Consider the following 20,327-nt stretch of genomic DNA (forward strand, 5'->3'; position numbering starts at 1 on the left):
TTGGAGCAAAAGGAATGCATTATTTTGCTGCCGAGGATATCAGCTTAGGACCCGAGGGTGGGTAAGTTGAGCAAGTGCAAGGCGGCGGGAAACAATGGTAAAGGAAATTAGCCCATGTCAGCATGAGTGAGTGGTGTGGGAGCAGCTCAGCTTCTGAAAATTGCTGCATTAAAGGATGAGCAAAATAATGTGTTGCAATTCCACACCGGTGTTATCAGTGTTGCTGCTTACTAATATTTTGAACCCAGCAAGATTGCAGGCGGTGCAATAAAAGTTCCATAAATCGGCAGTGACTCTGCATCATGTCATCTGAGGTGACAGTAACTGAGCTGAGTGTGTGCTATAGGCAAGATATGACTGTAGAAAAATACTTCTTCATTCAGTATTGATGAATATTTTTCACTTTCTTTGCTCACTTCTTTCTTAAGTACTGTGCTCTTAAGGTAACTATATATATACAGGTATATATTTGTCTCCTCTTCCCATGAATCTCCTTTCTGCTGTATTTTCATATTACAAAAGACAGCACAGTGTCCCCATCTTTGCCTACCATGGATGGAAATTTATAGTCTTTTTTTTTTTTCCTCTATTGATTTTCAATTTCTGCATTCTTGAATAGCTACAGGTACATTGCCATTGATTATTTGGTTACAAAATGTCAATGGAAACAAGAAGTCTTGTTTGCTTTTATTTTCCATTGGTATTAGCTAGATTCACAGTATGTTACCTGTGTAACAAATCTCGTTCCCAGATGTTTTAAGGAGTCTGCTCTGCAAGATGAACTCTTGCTACACCTCTTATCTCTTTTTGTTCAGCTTCTGTGGAGTGCCCCCCACAATGCCTACTTAATGTCAATATACGCCATTGTTCTGTTAAATAATGGGTGAACGTAAACTAAGTTCTCTACCCATTCTTGGTAGCAAACTGTTTATATTTTAATTAATTGGATATATAAGATTCTCATGTGATTCACCTGTTAACTCTTAATGAGGATAGATGATGTGGTGGAGCCAACCCAGTGGCTCAGCTTGCAGCTGAAGGAAAGGGATGGTCTCACTCTTATCTCTCTTCATATTTTCACAAGTACCTTTAAGGTAGGTACAACCAATTTTGCTCATAACAGGAGCAAATTCTAAACCATCCTACATGGAGGTGTAAGAATGATGCAGACTTTGTGCAATGGTATCACACAGGAGAAGTAGGGAGAACTTTAGGCTGAACACAAATGTGACATCATTAGCTGAGTCTGTTTTGCTTATGGCCTGCCCATTCTCGGGGTATACCAATAAAGGTATTGAGGACTGTTACAAGGATGCTTCTACCTACTTTGTCTATGCTTTTCCCTAAAAATAGGTGTCCTGTAGAAAGCTGAAAAGGTTCTTACCAAAGCAATCAAATAACTATGGTGTATACTTAAAACAAGGAATTTTTATCATCACAATGAGAGAAAATTAAATGCCATTAATTCTGTTTTGTGGATGCATCCACAAAGCCCTTTCATTCTTAGTCTTCTAAAATGTGAACTTTTGATGTCATGAGACATCATTTTCATTCTTGGTATTCAGCTAGCACTTCCACTCCCACTACCTTTATAGAACTCATCTGTGAATTGCTTATTGAAAGTAAAGTATTTCCTGTACAGGCTAAAAACAAACAAAAACCCACTGCAGCTTAAATATCACTTCTTAGCCCTCTAGATCAGCACAGTTTTACACTGTGGTTTGCTTGGTTGCTAACAATGTGTATACGCTTTAGAAATACCACACTTAAAAATACTTTCACATATCTGTCAGAATTATCCCTGCTCCAGAACAAAGAAGTCCAGAAGGGGTAAAAGCTGCGTGTTATGAAGACACCGACTTGTAGAGGAATGAATGGGTTGCACAGGGCGCATGCCTGTGATGCTCATCTGAACATACCAGATTGCCTTACTGCTGCCTTGTCCCCTGGTTCTCACTTTGTGAAAGCTTGCTCAAAGTGACACAAAGACTAGCTGATCTTGAAATAAAAATTAAGACACTGCAGAAAGTTTTCTGTTTGTATAGTTAGAAAGGAGGAAAAAGGAGGAGCTATTAAGTCTTTTGGATAAGCAGAAGATTAACCTGAGTCGGATATGGCCCAAATACTAAATGAATAATTTGCCAGAGGTTTTTGATAAGGGTAATGATGTGTCATAATCTAATGGAAATGCGGTTGCATTAATACAAATATTACATCATAGGCAAACCTTATTTTGACTTCTAGGTGAAAGTTGTCATGGGATGTGTGTCATGGGGCTCACTGTGCAGGCGGGATTAGGTGACTTTGTGAGCTGCTGTCACCCCACTGGCATGAAACCCAAGGGAGCCAAGTGCAAGTCATGCACTGGCAGACCAACGAGAAGAGCTCTTGCGGTAATCCAGGCTCAGGAGCCTCTCAGCAGCACACAGGTAGGCAGGTGAGGCTAGCTGGAGGCAGGGTGGCTGACATACCAGTGCTGAAGGGGGTTTGGTAAAGGCAGGGGAGTACTGATAACTAGTTAAAATTCTAGCAGCTTTACACCCAGTTTATGTTTTCGCCTTTCTCTGAAACAATGGGAATATGAGGATTAAAAAACGGGTAGGTATGTAGTTTATGGTGGTTGTTTCCGAAGTGAAACTGGGAATTCTTTCAGGGACCAGCCCAGTGTCTTTCTCATACTTGAGTTAAATTGATAATTGAGTTCAGACTTTTAAGGAAACTTCTTCCCAGGCTACGTTTGCATGGGCTCTTTGGTCCTGGAGGGCCTAGGATTAGTACCTAGATTGCTTTCAGTTGCTTCACTAGGTAATTTAACGTATCGGTGATGCCCAATACTTTGCTGCCAGGTTGTAGCACAAAGGCGTTTTTGTGGCTTCGGTTCTTGTGTTGTGAAGTACTCCTCGTGCATGTGATGGACAGAGTGACGGCTTGCTGAGGCGCGGTGTGTGCACGTCTTAACTAACGATCTGGCACATGATTGTCTATGGCTACGCAGGCAGGACCAGACATGATGATTCTGTGTCCTCACTACATGATTTCATCATCAGCTTAAACGTCTATGACAGGGCTGCTACTCCCACCTTTCCACCTTCCTGCAGCATCCCAGCTTAGGTGTCTTGCTGCTTCCTTTGCATGAGCTCCCTCAGGTGCAGCCACTGTGCTGACTGAAAAAGGAACTCTTTCTGCAAGATTATGATTTCAGTTGGGTCATTGAGCTGCTGTGGCTTATCCTGCAGCTGCCTGAGGACCAGACCCATCAGTAGGGCTGCCATGGGACTACACGCTGGGGGTTCCCTATTCAGCAGTCACTGGTCATTGGATCAGTGTATGTGGACCAGGAGGATGCCTGTTTGACATCAGCTGGAAGCAGGGCAAAAGTGGGGCTGTACTCATGCTCAGTGAAGAACCTGAAACAGTTCCCATAGGGAGGAGCTTTTATGTGCCCATTAGCAATCAGCCTTGCTTGAAGTCTGCAGTATCCATTCTTTTAACAAATTGTGTGTGAGCATGGAAGGAAATACAAATTGGTTTTTATTTTACCCAGCATCAGAATGGGAAATCTACTAGGCTGACAGGACAAAAAAAAAAAAAAGTATGTAATGTGGTTGAAATGAATTGTGTTTTCACTAGTTCTGCTGCCTACAGACTACTTTAGTTGTGTAGGTAAATGGTAGTTTTGGTGCTAGTTTAAAAAGCAAAGCATTAAATAATGAGGTGCCATACAACAAATTCAATAAAGGTGACAATACAGGGTAAGTATTAGGTCTCTTACTGAATACTGCTGGTGTGGGAATTTATAAGCAGACATTCTAATGCAGTTTCTAAACCTCCTTCATCTATTTTTAAGATGTCCACATTCTTTCCAAAGGGATTTACATTTATTTGGAAATGTGCTATTCCCTCACCAATGTCTACTGGAGGTGGTTGATGCACACTAAGGAGTAATTTTTATTTTAAAATGGGCTGGCTTCAGAGACAAAGTTTGAAATTTAATCAAGGTAACATTTAACTAATACATCTCTTAAAAACTTGGAAATTTCCTCACATCCCTCTGTTACAGAGTTGTAACTCGAGCACTGACATCTGACAGGAACAGTGCTTACAAGCAATATTAACAACAGCAATAAAAAAGCCACCTAATGCTAAGCAGGATGTTGCCAGCCTACATGTGAGATGAAACTTCCCCAAAATGCACTGTTTAGTTGAGAGAAGACATACAGGATCAGGAAGGTCACAGAAACTTTTCTCAGGCAAACCTATAACACCAGGTGATATCCAACTTTGTGGCAGAATATAGGTGAGTAACCAATCTGATGTAATAGGCATTTTGTACTTGTTTGCAGCCTGGCATAAGGGAGTAAAGTAGTTAAAATAACTGCAATTATGTAACAACACAACCTTGGGAAATAGGAAGGGCAGAGCTGATATTTCCCAGGTAAAGCCAAAGATATGATCTGTGAAATGTTCTGATTTAATTACCCTGTGAACTTCAAAAGCAAAATTAACAATGGTATATTAAGTGATTCTGAAGCATTAATGTTTCGTAATTGTGCCTGAATGTGTCACAAAGTATTACTGTCACTTCTCGTGCTATCGTTTTGAAATCAGACCGGCATGGGTCAATGTTCTTCCCATCTTCCTGCAGGATGGGGGGGGGTCCTTCCCTCATAACCTGCTGGATATGTCAGAGGGGTAATATTCCAGAAACTTTGCTTCTGGCATCTGACTTGGGTGAAAATTACCCCACTGAAGCTTGTACGTTATCATATTTTCCTGTCTTTTGCTAAGAGGTCCCTGTAAAACTAGGGCCCTTTTTACTGGAGCCTGTAGGACAAGGGACTTTAAACTAAAAGAGGGTAGGTTTAGATTAGATACAAGGAGGAAATTCTTCATTCAGAGGGTGGTGAGGCGCTGGCACAGGCTGCCCAGAGAAGCTGTGGGTGCCCCATCCCTGGAGGTGCTCAAGGCCAGGCTGGATGGGGCTTTGGGCAACCTGGTCTGGTGGGAGGTGTCCCTGCCCATGGTGCAGGGTTGGAATAAGATGATCTTTAAGGTTCCTTCCAACCCAAACGATTCTGTGATTAGTATCTCCACCTTTCTAATAGCAAGCTTTTCTCTGTGAAGAGAAAGTCTTGCCTTAATATTAATTAATTAAATTAATTAAGAAGTTGGTTTCTAGAGTGACAAAGCTGATGTTGGATTCCCAGTGGTATTGTTTCATTTTGCTTGGTTCTGTCACGCTCTTCTGCTTGCTTCCTTTGTTTAGTAGCCATCAATGTAAAACATTGCTTTTTAAATTACTATTTAAAAGCAGATTTCGATACGTTTTAATATTTAAAAACTACGTGGGGGGAATAAATAAGCACAAAGAATGGCAAATATCTTTCATGTGGGTTAAGCCAAGGAATGCTAGAAGCTTGTTGTTCTCATTTAAAGATAAAGAATGTGTGAGGCATACCAGTAATTCCTATTACAAGAATCACTAATGTTTTTTGCATAGTAACAGAACTTGTAACAGCTTAATACCTACCACTTGTCATCTTGTGGCATACTCGTATAGTTTGCTGATGTGGCATTTTTGGGTGGAAAATGCACATTCTTGGCTGATGTAAATGATCTTATGTACCTCTCCCTCTCCGGTAAAGGTAATGGTCACATTTGAAATTGGTTCTGCAAAGCTGTGGGCCTTAGCTCAGCTGCAGCTATTTCAGCTGTCTGCTGAGCTGTAGGGAACCAGGGGCCAGCAAATGGCTTTACTCTTTTGACACAGCCCATTCTATCATTTGGCTCACTTACACCCCTATATTTACAATGACAGAGGCACATTTGTTTAAAGGTGTCTTTAGAAATGTTAGCGCAGCTGGCCTGAACAGAGGTACACAGGATGATTCCCATTGACATTTTTAAATAAAAAGAAAAATAGCGCTTATTTCTTTCTAAGAGCTGAGTGCCTTGCCTCAGTTTTTCATAGGTGATTTCACAGGTTTCATAGACATAATTTCAGTTCTTGTTTTCCAAATGTATGTGCTTCAGGGGGCTGCATATATGTTCTTTAGAATTTTTTGGACTGGGCAGACTGAATGTAAATGACTTTTTTTTTTAAATTTATGTTAATTGCTTCTCTTGCATCACTTAAAGTAGCCCAATTTTGAAAATCAGTCTGCTAGTGTGCCTTCTGTAATTTTGGGAAAGTTTACTACAGTCTAGATGTCATTTTTGAAATAAATTTCCCTGTTGCTAGCACATTCTAGTTGCTTTTTGTAATACTGTTACAAGCAGAAAGTAGAACATTGGAAATAAAAGTGCTGATGTGCTGATTCTGTAAATATGTTAACATTTATGCAAATTAAATGTACATTATTCTGACTGAACTGTGGCTAAACAAATGCTTCATGTGTGGATGGCTTTATAGCATGAAGAACTGAAGCTGTGTGTTAACAAATGGCTTTCTCTGCCCACAGGTCTTTGCCCCTTCAGTCTAAACATTTCCAACTTCATGTTTAGAGGATAAGTTCTGTAGGCTTCAAAAGTGCCAAACACTATGGAAAACTGTATTAAGCCAGAGCATCTTTGGTTTTTTTTCCCAATGATATGGTTGTACTCTGAAAGAGCAGTCCTTCAAAATGATTTTATTTATTTATTTTGCTGAAGCATAATCTAGTTGCTTATCTTGTGTGTGTTTTTTTTTTTTCAGTCTTGTATTAAAAACGAACAAAAGAAACCCACAAAATCAACAGTAACAAAACACAAGAGGCCTTGATCATATTTTTCCCTGTATGTGAGACCTTGTGTGTGAAGTAAATGTAATGGGATAAGACCAAATACCTCCCTTGCTGTCACTAATTCTACTTGGAGATAGTTAACAAAGGAACAAAAAAATCCTGACATAGTTATGTAAATGCAAAAAATTCTTCATAAAAGTAGACTTGCAAAGAAAAAACTAGGTAGCTAGTTAAGTTAAAAAAAAAAAGTAGAGCTGTAAAACACTTTGAAAATAAAGTATTTGTGTTGTATGCAAAAGTTGATATCAAGTCTTTTAACTGTAGAAAAGTTATAAATGGCTTTATCTTCTTTCCTGACATTACTCCCACTCTTAGAGTAATAAGTTTTGTCTATTGTGCTTTGCTTATTTTCAGATTAGGAGTAATTTCTCAGTCAGTATCTCTGTGTCCTTAGGCTGAGCTAAGCTGTCTGCTCTGACTGGCGCATCCTTCTCTCAAGGATGAAAGAACTGCAAAACTTAACTGCAAAACTTTCAAAATAAGTTTAGCAGCTGTTGTGGACTTGAACATAGAAACTCTGAAGACTAAGGGGCTCCGATGCATCAGTTCTTATCAAATCTTTTACATGGAGAAGAACTGTGAGTTCTGGGGTCAGGAGGGGTAGATAAGTGTTTTTCCAGCAGCATGGGAAAAGTGAGAACATGCCATTTTGTCTGCTGCATTTCTACCATGAGCAAAAGCAACGTATTGGAAGTAGTCTAGTTCCAGATACAATGATAGTGTTTGGTCCAAATGGCCAGCTACCCTAAGAGTGCTTATTAAATACCAACATCACATTTATCTGACTCCTAATACAAAACTGAACTGGTGTTGACATGTCAAATGGATAAATGCAAAGAACTGTGAATTTGTGAGGTTGCAATCTGCAGGCTGAGCAGTTTGCACCATAAGGAGGAGAAGTCAATCAACACCCCCAAACTTGTAATAAATGGCAATGCATTTTAAGCCAACTACCACAGCATTTCCGGTTTTTGGAAAGCACATTTTGAAACAGTAGGCTGCTCATTTGACATGGGTCTTGGTCAGCGTGTTGAACTAGCCAGTCTGAGTTACATTAAGATCTTCATCAGGTTGAGAGAAGGAAGACTGACTGGCAGTGAATTCAATAAGCTATTTTTCTTTATTGAAGTGCTGATTAAATATCATGTGGTTATTTGTCTTCAGTGAATATATGTGTATGTATATATATATTTATATTTTATATTATTGAAATATTGAGCCTTTCTGTGCACAAGGTGTTTGTAGGTTTTAGTGGAATATTGTTAGAACTCTTGAACTAGGTATCTTGTTTGACATGCCTTGTCTCTTAATTTACTATTCTCAGGAGATGGAAATAGGAAGAATCCTGCATTTTAAGTATAACTTATTGTAATCAATCTATTTTGATAGTTATTTATACATAAAATACAGATTTATAATACTTCCCCCCACAGTGCCAGCTACCTTCAGTTGGGTTTCTCAGTTGTCACTGTTGTACAATCTGAAGTACGTGGTGTTCAAGACAGGGTGGGGTTTACTTCATTTGACATCATCCATGGTTTGGTTTATTGAGCAAGATGGCAGCAATACTTATCTGTTTCTAACCATTTTCAGCTAGTGTCAAAAAGAATAGGGCCACTCAGGTTTCCATTAGAATAGGAAGGAGATGTTCCCTGCATCTACTCTTTTTTCCTTTATAAACCTTTATAAACACGGAGTTTTATAACACATTGGTGTTCTTTGTAGCAAATGCTGCGATACTTCTGTAAGAATGGACATGGATTTCTTTCACATTGAGCTTTGTTAAAAGTGTGCATGTGCCTACATGTGCTCACTGACCTGCAGCATGATTGTGTGTGTGTGGGGGGATGGGGGGGCGGGGTGGAGTAATGCAATTGCTATGGGCTTATGGCCACAGTTATTGCTGAGGAACGCGTGGACAATAGTTTGTTGGTTACAGTAAGTGCCCTTGATCTTCATCAAAGTGAGACAGTGAGATGGATAGAGCAAGGCACCACTGGATTTAATTAAAAAAAAAAAAAAAAAAAAGAAGAAACTGAAGCTTCTACAGAAATCCAGCTCCTGATGTGTTATTCTAAGCTATATAGATTGAATTATGTTTGCTTGTTTAAATGGAAAAGGGGGCAGAAAGGGGATATTCATACGTGATTTAGATTAAAAAGAAGTATTTGATCACTTGAAATTGGTCGCTGTACTGTGGGCTTCTTTGCTCATGTGTCTGAACCACACTCATGATGTTGGAATAGTACGGTTAGTAATTCAGAGCAATCAAATTAATCTATGTAGGTAGAAATTGGCTGTTGTGCAGTTACATAGTAAAATCAGAAATACTCTGATGGCTTTCAGTAAGACTTTGAATGTCAATGAATGTTTAGAGCTGTCTCAGCAGCACCCTGTACCCACTGGGTATGTGGTAGAGAGTCCGACTTAGTAGGAAGAGTTCAATACAGCAAAATAACACTTCTGTGAAGTGAGCATTGCAGTTAGCAGATTGTGTGGAGGATGGGATTGTCCTCTCCTTTTTAGTGGCTTTGTGTATCTTTTTCTGTTGTTGAGCGTTAGGGAGTAATTTTGCATTTATGTAAAATGTTTGTTAGCTTAATGTATTGCTTGTTACAATGATGTGTGTGATGGTTGCCTAGAAATCGTTTGGTGAAAGATGACAGGCTTGCTGGATCAATGTTGACTTTTTCTGGTATTCACAAAAATAGCTTTGCAGCATCTGTAGAGAGGAAGAAGTAATTATGATGATATATCTTAAAAAAGATGGCTATGAAGAAATAAGAAGCCTGCCCTCTTTGTTGTACTGAAGATGCTTTGTGCAGCAATTTGAATTGATATGGTGCTGTCTAAATCAAGGTAGCAGTGGGCATGTGAGGGTGGTCAGCATAAAGGCACTGACATTGAGCTGGGAAGTGCTGATGCTGGAAAATTGTATTTCTGGAAGACGTGAGCAGAGGGAACACTTTCTGTACAAGAAATAGTTTCAGATGCACAGGTGCATATAGCAGAAATGCAAGCAGGAAAAAGCGTGTAGGAAAATGAGAATTGGGAAGAGGTAAATCATGTGAAAACTAATAAAGGCAGGCTTGTCAGTGTTGCATTTTGTATCACAGTATCACACAGTATCACAGATTTCTATGTTGGAAGAGACCTCAAGATCGAGTCCAACCTCCGACCTAACACTAAGTACTCCACTAAACCATATCGCTAAGCTCTACATCTAAACGTCTTTTAAAGACCTCCAGGGATGGTGACTCCACCACCTCCCTGGGCAGCCCGTTCCAATGCTTAATAACCCTTTCAATAAAGAAGTACTTCCTAACATCCAACCTAAAACTCCCCCGTCGCAACTTTAGCCCATTCCCCCTCGTCCTGTCACCAGGCTCGTAGGAGAACAGACCAACTCCCATCTCGCTACAGCCTCCTTTAAGGTACCTGTAGAGAGCGATAAGGTCGCCCCTGAGCCTCCTCTTCTCCAGGCTGAACAAGCCCAGCTCCCTCAGCCGCTCCTCGTAAGACTTGTTCTCCAGACCCCTCACCAGCTTGGTCGCAATTGTATTGTGATGAAGGGTGTGGGATATAGTGTTCTTTGAGGTGTCTAAATACTATGAAATGGCAGTGAACAGCTTTAGAACTAGAAATATGGGGGAAATTATTGTGTAGGCTTGCTAAGGTGAGCACAAATGAGAAGAAGACAGTGGGGAGATCTAGGGAGTGAGCAGAGATGCATTGCAGCATCATGGGGTGCAGAACTGGCTCCCAAAAGCTGCAGCTGGCTTAGACTGAAGGAGGCTGAGATGGCTCTCTGAGAAGGCCGTCTTCTCCTCCAGAAGAAAGGAGCTGATTGTCGAGGTGTGCAGCCTGGACTAAGAGGTGGATATTGTGTGAAGATTATGTGGAGGTATTGAGAGAAATCATATGGCACAGTGAAACGCCGAGTGGGAATAGGAGAAGCACCAGTCAAACATATATATATATATTTTTTTTTTTTTAAAAAAGAAACAACAGTATTTTCTGGGGGAAATGTGGTAAAGCAAAGGGCTGGTGAGTACTTGATGTTGGAGCAAAAATCAGTATTCATACAAGCATACTTCTTCGTTTTACGTATGCGGGTGGTGCTGCAGGCAAACTGGAAGTGCTGGAAATTTTTTGTGAGTTAATGGTATTACCGGTGGTACTATGATGCTTCATAATCCTGGTGTGGAAACAGTTGATTCATCAGTGTGTGATTTGCATACTAATTATAACATAGCTAATTATTGTATTTAAAACAAGTGTGCAGACATTGGCACCTCTTCTCCCTCCCACCTACCTTAGAAATACTTCTTAGTTAGAAAATTACTTTTTCAGCAGTAAATGCTGCAAAGCTGAACTTTACATTATCAGTGTGGACTTCTAAAGGAGATGACAATAAAACCGATTTTTAGCAGCTGCTCTTTATTTATATTTTTCCCTTAACTGTAACGGTTAACCACAGCATGGTTTCTTGAGATAACGCCTTATGGCATGGAAGCACCTTGTTTGGCATGGAGAGATTACAAAATCATTGTTTTGCATAACAGCTCAGCTATAAATCAACATCACGTGTAGTGTGATCTGTCCAGCTAACACTACCTGATCTGTATTTCACGTTGTGCTCTGTTAACCTCCTCCATTTCTTTCCATTCTGTTTGTTGATTTGTTTTTCCAAAACACTTTATTCACCTTTGTTTTATTAATTACTGAAATCCATATTTGTGTTTTTTTTTTTTTTTTTTTTTTTCCCTGCAGGCAGCATCATAAAATCTTAATCAAGTGAAAATGGCCTTCAGCAATCTGACATCAAAGGCTGTGCTGCTGTATGATGAATGGATCAAAGATGCTGGTGAGTCATTAAAGTCTAAAACTTATTAACTTTCAATAAGTTTGAAAAGCAGCATGTAGCTAGTGTAGATGTACTAATATCAGCTTCAAGTAGCCTAGTCTTCCTGTATATGTTTAATAGACTTGCCAGGCTACCTACTGACATTTTTAACTATAAAGAACAAATTATTTTTTGAATTTAAAAAAAGGAAAAAAACAAAACTCAGGTAACTTCTGGCTATAACCTCAGACTAATAGAGTGCCAACAGTGATTACTTTGTAAGAGTCTCTGGCTCGCCTTGAATATATAGTTTAATTATTTTTTCTGTTCTACTGAATGTAAAGCTCTGTTTTTTCATTAACTAACAATGTTATGATATCAGTTGAGTTAGGTGTGCGGTGTTGCTCTATTTTCCCCTTGCAAAGTAAAAGGAAATACAAACCCTGGTGAGTTATAGTGTATTGAAATTTGCCCTCAGAGTAATTCATTCTCACAGCCCTGTTCCAGAAAAGAATTGTAGTCTCTTGGTGCACCTCTTACAAGGAGGACATTGAGCACTGAACATTAACGTAATCTTAAAATGTTCCTCATCATGGTAGTCACGTAATGAACAGGATTAGTCTATTCCTGGGGAAAGCTTAAGAAGCAGTTAAGGTTTGATCACTACAATTAGTAACATCTTTTCCAGTATAGCTGAAAACCATTTCTCTTGTTCTGTAGCATCAGAGCATGCACGTGAAAAGGGCGCTTTGTGAGTATGACTCAGTGGATGAAGAGGATTGGGACGGGTGATGGAATATTGCTGCTGCCCTGTCCACGAATTCACAATTTCAGTTGCTCATCTCTCTGCCTACCAGTGCTTGCATTTGGCATAGCATATTGTACCGTTAGTGCCCGAACATGTGTTTTCTCAGAATCAAGCTGGGAAAACCAGCAGGAAGGTTTTGGTTGTATCAGTGCAAGGGGTGAATGCAAAAAAGCAGTCAGTTGTGGAGAGCGGGTTCTTCTCTTGCAGTGCTACACAAACAGATGTAATTTTTTTTTAAATCTAATGTGCAGCATTTCGCAATACTTGTTGGCCCATGGGCAGCAGCATGGGGCACCTAACAGGCTGCAAATGGCATTATAATTTGCTTTCCTCAACCTTTTTTAAAAAACAAACAAACAATAAAGATGGCTGTAAACAACACCAGAGTGCCTCAAGACATGTTGCTTGAATGCCATGGGTTGAACATCACTAACTTAAGACATTTGGCCATGATTTTAACACTTAACAAAAATTGCAATGATGTAATTTCAAGCCCAACATACAGCAGCAGACCATGAAAGCAGCCGTTTGCTGACTCAACAGGAAGGTTAGGGGTCCTTCAGAAACGAAACTTCCAAAAGTCAGTTTAGAAAAAAATTGTTCTATTTATCCTGGTTATGGAGAAATGTTGAAGTTTTTTGAGCTGAGACTTGGTGATGAATGACAAATGGGTGCAATGGGATCAAGGTGAAGTTTAAAGGGTAGGTCTGTCAGTCCCAGCTGTGAAGAGAGGTAACAGCAGCATGAGCAGGAGAAGGACTCTCTGCAATAGCTGAAATCAGTATGGGATAACTGGAGAGGAACTTGCAACATATTTGCTGTTTGGAGATCTGCAATATAAAATTATGAGTTTTAAGGTACTGTGAATGGTGACGTGTCAGGACTTCTTAGGAACAATCTGTGAATGCCAACCAATGAGAGGGTGTTTTCTCAGTCTGAATTCCCCATGGTTATTACATCTAACACCATACTGCTTATAAGGCTTGAGGATCTTGAAAAGTGGGGCTACTGCCTGTCTGTGCCTTCACCTGTGAGACAAAACACATGCTTTTCCAGGGTAATGAAGTCTCACTTGGACATGCAGGCTCTGTGACCTGCTTGTGCATTGCTTTCCTATATGCCTTCTGAGCCACAGCAGTGTATGAAGATGCAGGCTTTTCATGGAGGAGGGCTCTGGACTGAAAATCACATTTCCTGTGATTCTTTGTGTGAAGAATTAATGACTTATGAGGAGCACCTGAAGGAACTGGGGCTGTTTAGTCTGGAGATGAGGAGCCTGAGGGCAGACCTCATTGCTATGTACGACTACCTGAAAGGAGATTGTAGTGAGGTGGGTGTCAGTCTCTTTTCTCAGGTGACAGGATGTGAGGACATGGCCTCAAGTTGTGCCAGTGGAAGTTTAGATCCTTTTTATCATGAAGAATTTCTTTATGGTGAGGGTGGTTAGGCATTGCAGCACACTGCTCAGGGAAGTGGTGGGGTCACCATCCCTGTGGATGTGTCGCTCAGGGACATGGTTTAGTGATGGGACCCCGTAGGTCAGGTCGATGGATGGACTTGGTGATCTTCTAGGTCTTTTCCAACCTAGATGATTCTATGATGCAGGAAGACGTAATCTGACAGTTGCTAAATCTTGTTATCCAGTCAGCGCAGATTTGAGGTAAATGTTTTCTTGATCAGTGAAAACAAAACCCAAACTGTTAGGAATTAAGTACTTTTCAGCAGCCTCTTTAGGATTTAATGAGTACTGGAAAGATCTGACTTATTTTTTTTTCTTCCCCTCCTCTAGACCCAAGACTGGAAGGCTGGCCACTAATGTCTTCACCTTTTCCAACGACCTTTATCATTGGAACCTACATCTATTTTGTCACTTCTCTGGGACCCAAACTCATGGAAAATAAAAAACCTTTTGAACTCAGGCAGATAATGGCATTTTATAACTTTAGTGTGGTAATCCTTTCTTTGTACATGACTTACGAAGTAAGTACTACTTTTATAGGCAGCACACATATATTTTATGTCTCTAAAAACCCTTATACATTTTAATAAATTTATTAATACAATTTCCACTTTTCAATTCTCAAAACTATTATTCTGATTGTTGTAATTATATTTCTGTGATCCATACAACAAAATTATTGAGCTGATACTCGATAAAAAAGGAGTAAGTCATACCTAGAGAGAACCATGGTAAAATACTTAATGTTCCGTTATATATAATGCACAAAATTAAAAATCTTTGTAACTTATTTAATTTCCCTGGGTTGTAGCAGGTAAAGTAGACTATATGTTTTTCTTAATCTGTTGTAATTGTTTTACCCTACTATTTGATAGTCAGCTCTGATGTTTCAAACACTGTATGTTTACTAAACAATAATCTTCGGTTAGGTCAGCCTTATAAATCGCAAATGTTAATGATATCTACTTAGGTGACCTTCATCTTCTAAAACACTTAAACAAAAAAGTGAACAGTTTTAGCCTGTTTTTTTCAGAAACAGGAAGTCTTTTTTTTTTGAGTGTTGAGATTTTGCTGTAGTCTGTAGCAAGTGTTTAAGCAAATGTTAGACTTTAAAACAGCAAAGCCTGGCATTGTGTAAGATTATGGGTTGATAGAGCAAAAAATCCGTAAGAATGAATGGTATAGACTATGTAGAAGTTTTAGAACCAGTTTTTAAACCTTAAGATACTTGACGCCTGCTTCAATTAAAATATGTGTGTGTGTGTGTGTGTAACAATAGTATTATGTGAGTGATAGCTGTCTACATTTGCCTGGTTAAATATCACTATGCCAGTACTGATGCTTTTCATATTAAGTCTGGTTATGTGGTTATGTTTGGCAAATTGGTAATGTTGCAATATAATCCCATAAAATTGGCAATGTTTCTGTTAGCTCAAATTGCATAAATTTCATCATGAGTTACAGTGAACTGCTTGACATTTCTTTTAACAGCACTTAAATGACAGTGCAGCAGCAGCTACTTCATGTAATAGCTGCAATGAATGTTGTAAGTGTTGGGACAAAATGCTTACATTTTTTTTGCTCTTTTTTCTGAAAAATCACCAAACACATCTGTTTGTAATTTGGTGATAAGCTTAGTTTGATTATAAGCCCTCAGAAACTTAAATAAATTAAATTAAACTTCTAGCAGTGTCTCTTACTAACACAGTACTCAATCTGCTGTCATGACTTCTATCTTAAAATTTCATGAAAGGGTGCATAGATGCTGTATAACAGAGAGACAATAGCAGGGATTCAGACTCTCAGCAAAAAGCTGATTCTTTCCCTCTTTGGACCCAAGCCATTTTGTGGGTGTTTTAGTGTTAAGATATCTTGATGGCGTTTTAAATCTTGTTTTATTTAAGCAACTGATTCTTTAAGAAGTTAAAACATCTAATGCGCCATAGACTAAAAACCTTCATCTGTTAAGAGCTGAACCTCATATCATGCATGAGTGGGTTATGATCAATTGATGACAAGTTTTTTTTTTTAACTGATATAAGATACAGTTGTCCTAATGGCTGGTAGGAGAATGAGCCAAGTGCAATATTAACAATGTGGCTCTTGTCTTGAGTTCTAATATAGTCCAGGAGAAAAGATCAAATGATCAAAAGAAATGATTAAATGATGATACATATAGTCCTGCCCTGTACATGTGCTCTTGATTGTAAAAACAGTAGCTTCTCATCCATCGTATTAGTGAAAGTCTCATTAAATCATGCAGTTCAACTAAGCAAGATTTTAGGAACTAGGATACTAAAAATATAGTGCATATTGATTTGTTTTTTGTCTTTAAAGTATTAAGGTCTACTTTTATGTTGTTATGTTGTGATGGTTTTCTTGAGTAGTAAGATATTTGGCTGTGATAACTTCCAAAAATTTCTAAAAGGTTCACTTGTTTTTGTGTTCTGATTTACACAATAAGTTGCTTAGCCAGCATGTGTGTTGAGATGCAGCTGTTTCTCCTCTTCATTTACTAATGCTGACATAATGGGTGTAGAAAGAAGCTTCTTGTCCATAGGTGTGGTCACGGAATTATAAATTAATCAATCCGTAGCAGCAAATGATCTTGTGGTAGCTAGTAGACACAGAGGTAGATGATTGACAAGGTTGCTGATCCAACAAGTTTATAATGTTGTTTTCCCCTCATGCTTAGTGATTGCAATAGTAATCTGAATTTAATGAATTTTTCATAAGACACAAAGTAATCCGTGCCCTTTTCTTTTTCTCTGCTCCAGTTTCTTATGTCGGGTTGGGCCACCGGGTACTCATTCCGGTGTGATATTGTTGACTACTCAAGGTCACCTACAGCTCTAAGAGTAAGTTGCCAAATGCATGGTCAAATTGTTATGCTACACTGACTTTATTTTTGGAAATTCTTTTTGAACAACCAAATGTATTGCTGTTGAGCGGAATGCTCTAAAGAAAAATGCCTTACTGTATAATATAAAGCATTCACATATTTAGGGGTTAACTGTAGGGGTTTACTGTTTGGAAAAAAAAAAGGCAGCCTATTTGTTGGCTTGTTCCTCTTGGTTTTAAAATTCTCTAACAATTAAAGAATATCGTTTTTTTATTTTTTTAAGGAAAAAAAACACCACAACAACAAACTATACATCATCAAGACACCACTTACTTCTCTCTCTATTTTCCTTTTATACTCTTACTTTTCTTGCAGCTTCTTAATTTTAATTATCACTATTAGGATTTAACAATGTCTGTTTTTCACTCTTGCAGATGGTACGAACTTGTTGGTTGTACTACTTTTCCAAGTTCATTGAACTATTAGACACTGTAAGTATTTGTAGCCTAATAAACAATGTAGTGATGTTTCCCTTTCACAGTAGAAGAACCACTGCTGTTGAGGGCTGACAGCATAAATTGCTTTTTCATTATTACTCCAGCCTTCACTATTAGAATACCACCAGGTCGTTTACCCTTACTATCTTATTCTACCCTTACACTGTCACTCCTTATTTATCAGGGAAAATATTAGAGAACATACCATAAAAAAAAATTGGAAGCCCTGATAACTTAGCTATTTATCAGTCAAATACACTAACCTGTTGTGCTGCAGCAATGCTTGTCTCAACATGGCAGGTTAAAAAAAAAAAAATCAGTGTTGATTACATTGAATTTTTTTTCCATGTCATCTTCAGATTTTATCTTCCACTTTCGGAATATTTGCATCAACAGAACTGAATACAGCATAATTTATCATAACTACCTGCTCTAAACTCCTGTGAATACCTTGCTGGCCATAGATGTGTTTGGTACTTGGCCTGCACTCTGAACAGTTTTAAAGAAAGTCTGAGCTGCAGTGCATTAAAGCAGAATGCAGACCTTGCTCACCACCACCGGCCATCTGCCTTCCCCTTTTCCTGAGGCTGGCACCTACTAGGGATGGTGGAGCTGTGTCGGGCACAATAGTGGTGATTCAGGAGCTGACTCATGAGCAGCTGGGATGTTCTATACCCCGCAAGCAAAGTTAGACATCTAACTTTCATCTACAGTCATGATTCAACATCTTACTGACTGGGCCAAATGGAATGGTAATGTAAGTGCCAGGAATGCTAAAACTGGAAAAGCCTGACTGGCTTAGTCTTCTCTACTACCCTCTTGTTAGATTGCCCCTTTTTAATTAGCCCTGGGCTTGAAATTTTTGTTTATTATTATTTGTTTTATTTGAATCTATCCAATCAGGTACCTGGTTCTCAGCAGCTTTTTGGTATTATTGCAGAAGTTATTTATTAACTGTATTTAAGTCATCTGTTTCCAAATGTTTTCCATAGCATGCCAGACTTCTCTCTGTATTACTTTCTTTGCCATCTGATACCACCCTTCTCATGACCTGACTTCTTATACAATTTTCTTGCTCTGTCTTCCCTTAACATTTCTCACAATATCTGTCCTTTTAAGTGTGGCCTGTCAATATCTGTTTAGAGTAGTTACATTTATACTTCCCAATGTTGCCTTTTTCCAAGGCTAGCTAAGTCAGTATTAATGAGAAAGGCTACTTCTCTAAATTAATATTTTCTCCTGTCTGTATCTTTTGTTAGTCCTTCACTTCGTTTTCTCAAATGTGTTTCCTTTAGAAGTTCAGGGGACTTAAAATCTGATGCTTCTAAATAATTCTCAGCCCAAGCAAGCCCATCTTACATTGTCCATTGCACTCATTGCTCAGCTGTGGGTATTTGCTTTTTGAAGCTTGCTTTGGCTTCACTCCACAGGTGGGTTTTAATACTGGTTTTAATTTTTTTTGAAAAATCAGTCAGATGTTTCCCATCTTTTCTCTAGACTGCAGCTGTGAAGAATTTTTAAGTGTATAGTAGTGAGCAACCAGCATAGATGCATACAGTTTTCTTTTAGTATGTTGGGCTTGAGTGTTCTATAACATTCTGTTTGTTAAAATCTGTTTCAGATATTTTTTGTGCTACGTAAGAAAAACAACCAAGTTACATTCCTGCATGTCTTTCATCATTCCATCATGCCATGGACCTGGTGGTTTGGAGTCAAATTTGCTGCAGGTAGTGAAGAGACAGTTCAACTTTTACATATCTTCTGGTACCAAAAACATGCTAGACAAATACTTGAAGAACGGATTAAAAATTCCTGCAAACACCAACATTTTTAGATTTGTATGTCTTCAGAATTTTTTGTACCATCTGAGATCACCATACACGACAACTATCTAAATGGGTGGGGAGCACTAATTTTTCTTACTTGATGTCATTTTGTGCAGTGTTGAGGGAAAAAGGTGCACAGGAGAGAGACACAAACAAAGAGCAATATTACATGAAAAAGAAATGTGATTGCAAAATTAGAAGTGGTATGGAAGAAGTTTCAGAGTATCTACCTTATACTTCTTCAAAGACATTTTTCCTTCAATCCATAAGAATTGAATTGGACGGGAGGACTACATTCTCATCGTTTTTTACTATCCTTAAAGTGCTGTTTTAGCAGTCATTTTTACTGTCTTTAAGCCACAGAACAAGTGGGGCTTACTTACACCTAATACTTTATTTAGCTTTCAGAAAACTACAGACATATTTTTTTGACCTTATGTGTTATAGAAAGTTAGGCTCTACCTGTATTTGTATTGTGATGAACTAAGAGTTTCTGTCCACTCCAGAATAGCTCCACTTGTCTCCTTCCCTGCTCTATGTGCATGCATCTTTCTATGCTACAGAACTAGTGTACAACACTAATAAATATAGCATGCCATGAGAATAGCCTGGTAAGCACAATGGAGAGTCCTTTAGTAGTACAGGGTATGTTTTGTAGGAGGGTACGTTTTTGTTTTTGTTTTTTCCCCATACATGTTTCTTCACCCATACTCTCTGGCATGTTATTTTTATAGCAAACTGAAGAATAGAACCATGGTAGTTACATCTGATCTATTAGTTTTTGTTTTATGAATGTGAAAATAAGCCCCAAAAGCAGTCCAGGATATCTGTAGATTGGGTCTTTTGAAGTCTAGTGTGCAGATTTTGCTAGTGTATGAAAGGCTATACTTCTGCTGCATTTGTTGAGTTTCTGTTATTAGGAAGCTTGATCATGTCTTTCTCAAATGTTGATGAATAACTGGTATTTTAAGTTAATGAGGAAACTGAAAGTAGATTTTTCAGCATGCAGTTCAGTTTGTTTATAGATCTGCAAAGAATTCCAGCAACTAACACTCTCTCCTCTTCAACCTTGAAAAGTTTCCACTTATAGGTGATTAACTTTCTGCCTTTTATCTGGAGATTGGATCAGTATACCAGATACAGGCTTCTGATTTTGCATCAGATTCAAATTTCCCATGTAATAATTTGACATATATTTCAAAAAATTGTGCAAGGTCTGTTTTATCCTCTGCTCATAATAGTCATACTGAGCCTTGAAGAGCTATAT

At 38.6% G+C, this 20,327-nt stretch overlaps 1 protein-coding gene across 6 annotated transcripts in view; it reads left to right on the forward strand.

Annotated features, from left to right (window-relative positions):
• ELOVL7 (ELOVL fatty acid elongase 7) overlaps positions 1-20,327 on the forward strand; it is a 34,266-nt gene that overhangs the window by 9,279 nt on the left and 4,660 nt on the right. For 5 of the 6 annotated variants that reach the window (XM_083816181.1, XM_083816178.1, XM_083816179.1 and 2 more), the window contains 5 exons: positions 11,556-11,649; positions 14,226-14,416; positions 16,673-16,753; positions 17,172-17,228; positions 18,856-18,961. In XM_083816181.1, the coding sequence (XP_083672307.1) occupies positions 11,586-11,649; positions 14,226-14,416; positions 16,673-16,753; positions 17,172-17,228; positions 18,856-18,961 (499 nt within the window). In that variant the 5' untranslated portion in view covers positions 11,556-11,585. Of the gene's footprint in view, positions 1-1,001; positions 1,095-11,555; positions 11,650-14,225; positions 14,417-16,672; positions 16,754-17,171; positions 17,229-18,855; positions 18,962-20,327 lie in introns of those variants that run through there. The other variant, XM_083816182.1, reaches the window with a different exon arrangement.

The sequence above is a fragment of the Anser anser genome (genome assembly GCF_964211835.1).
Source record: "Anser anser genome assembly, chromosome: Z".
Classification (NCBI taxonomy): domain Eukaryota; kingdom Metazoa; phylum Chordata; class Aves; order Anseriformes; family Anatidae; genus Anser; species Anser anser.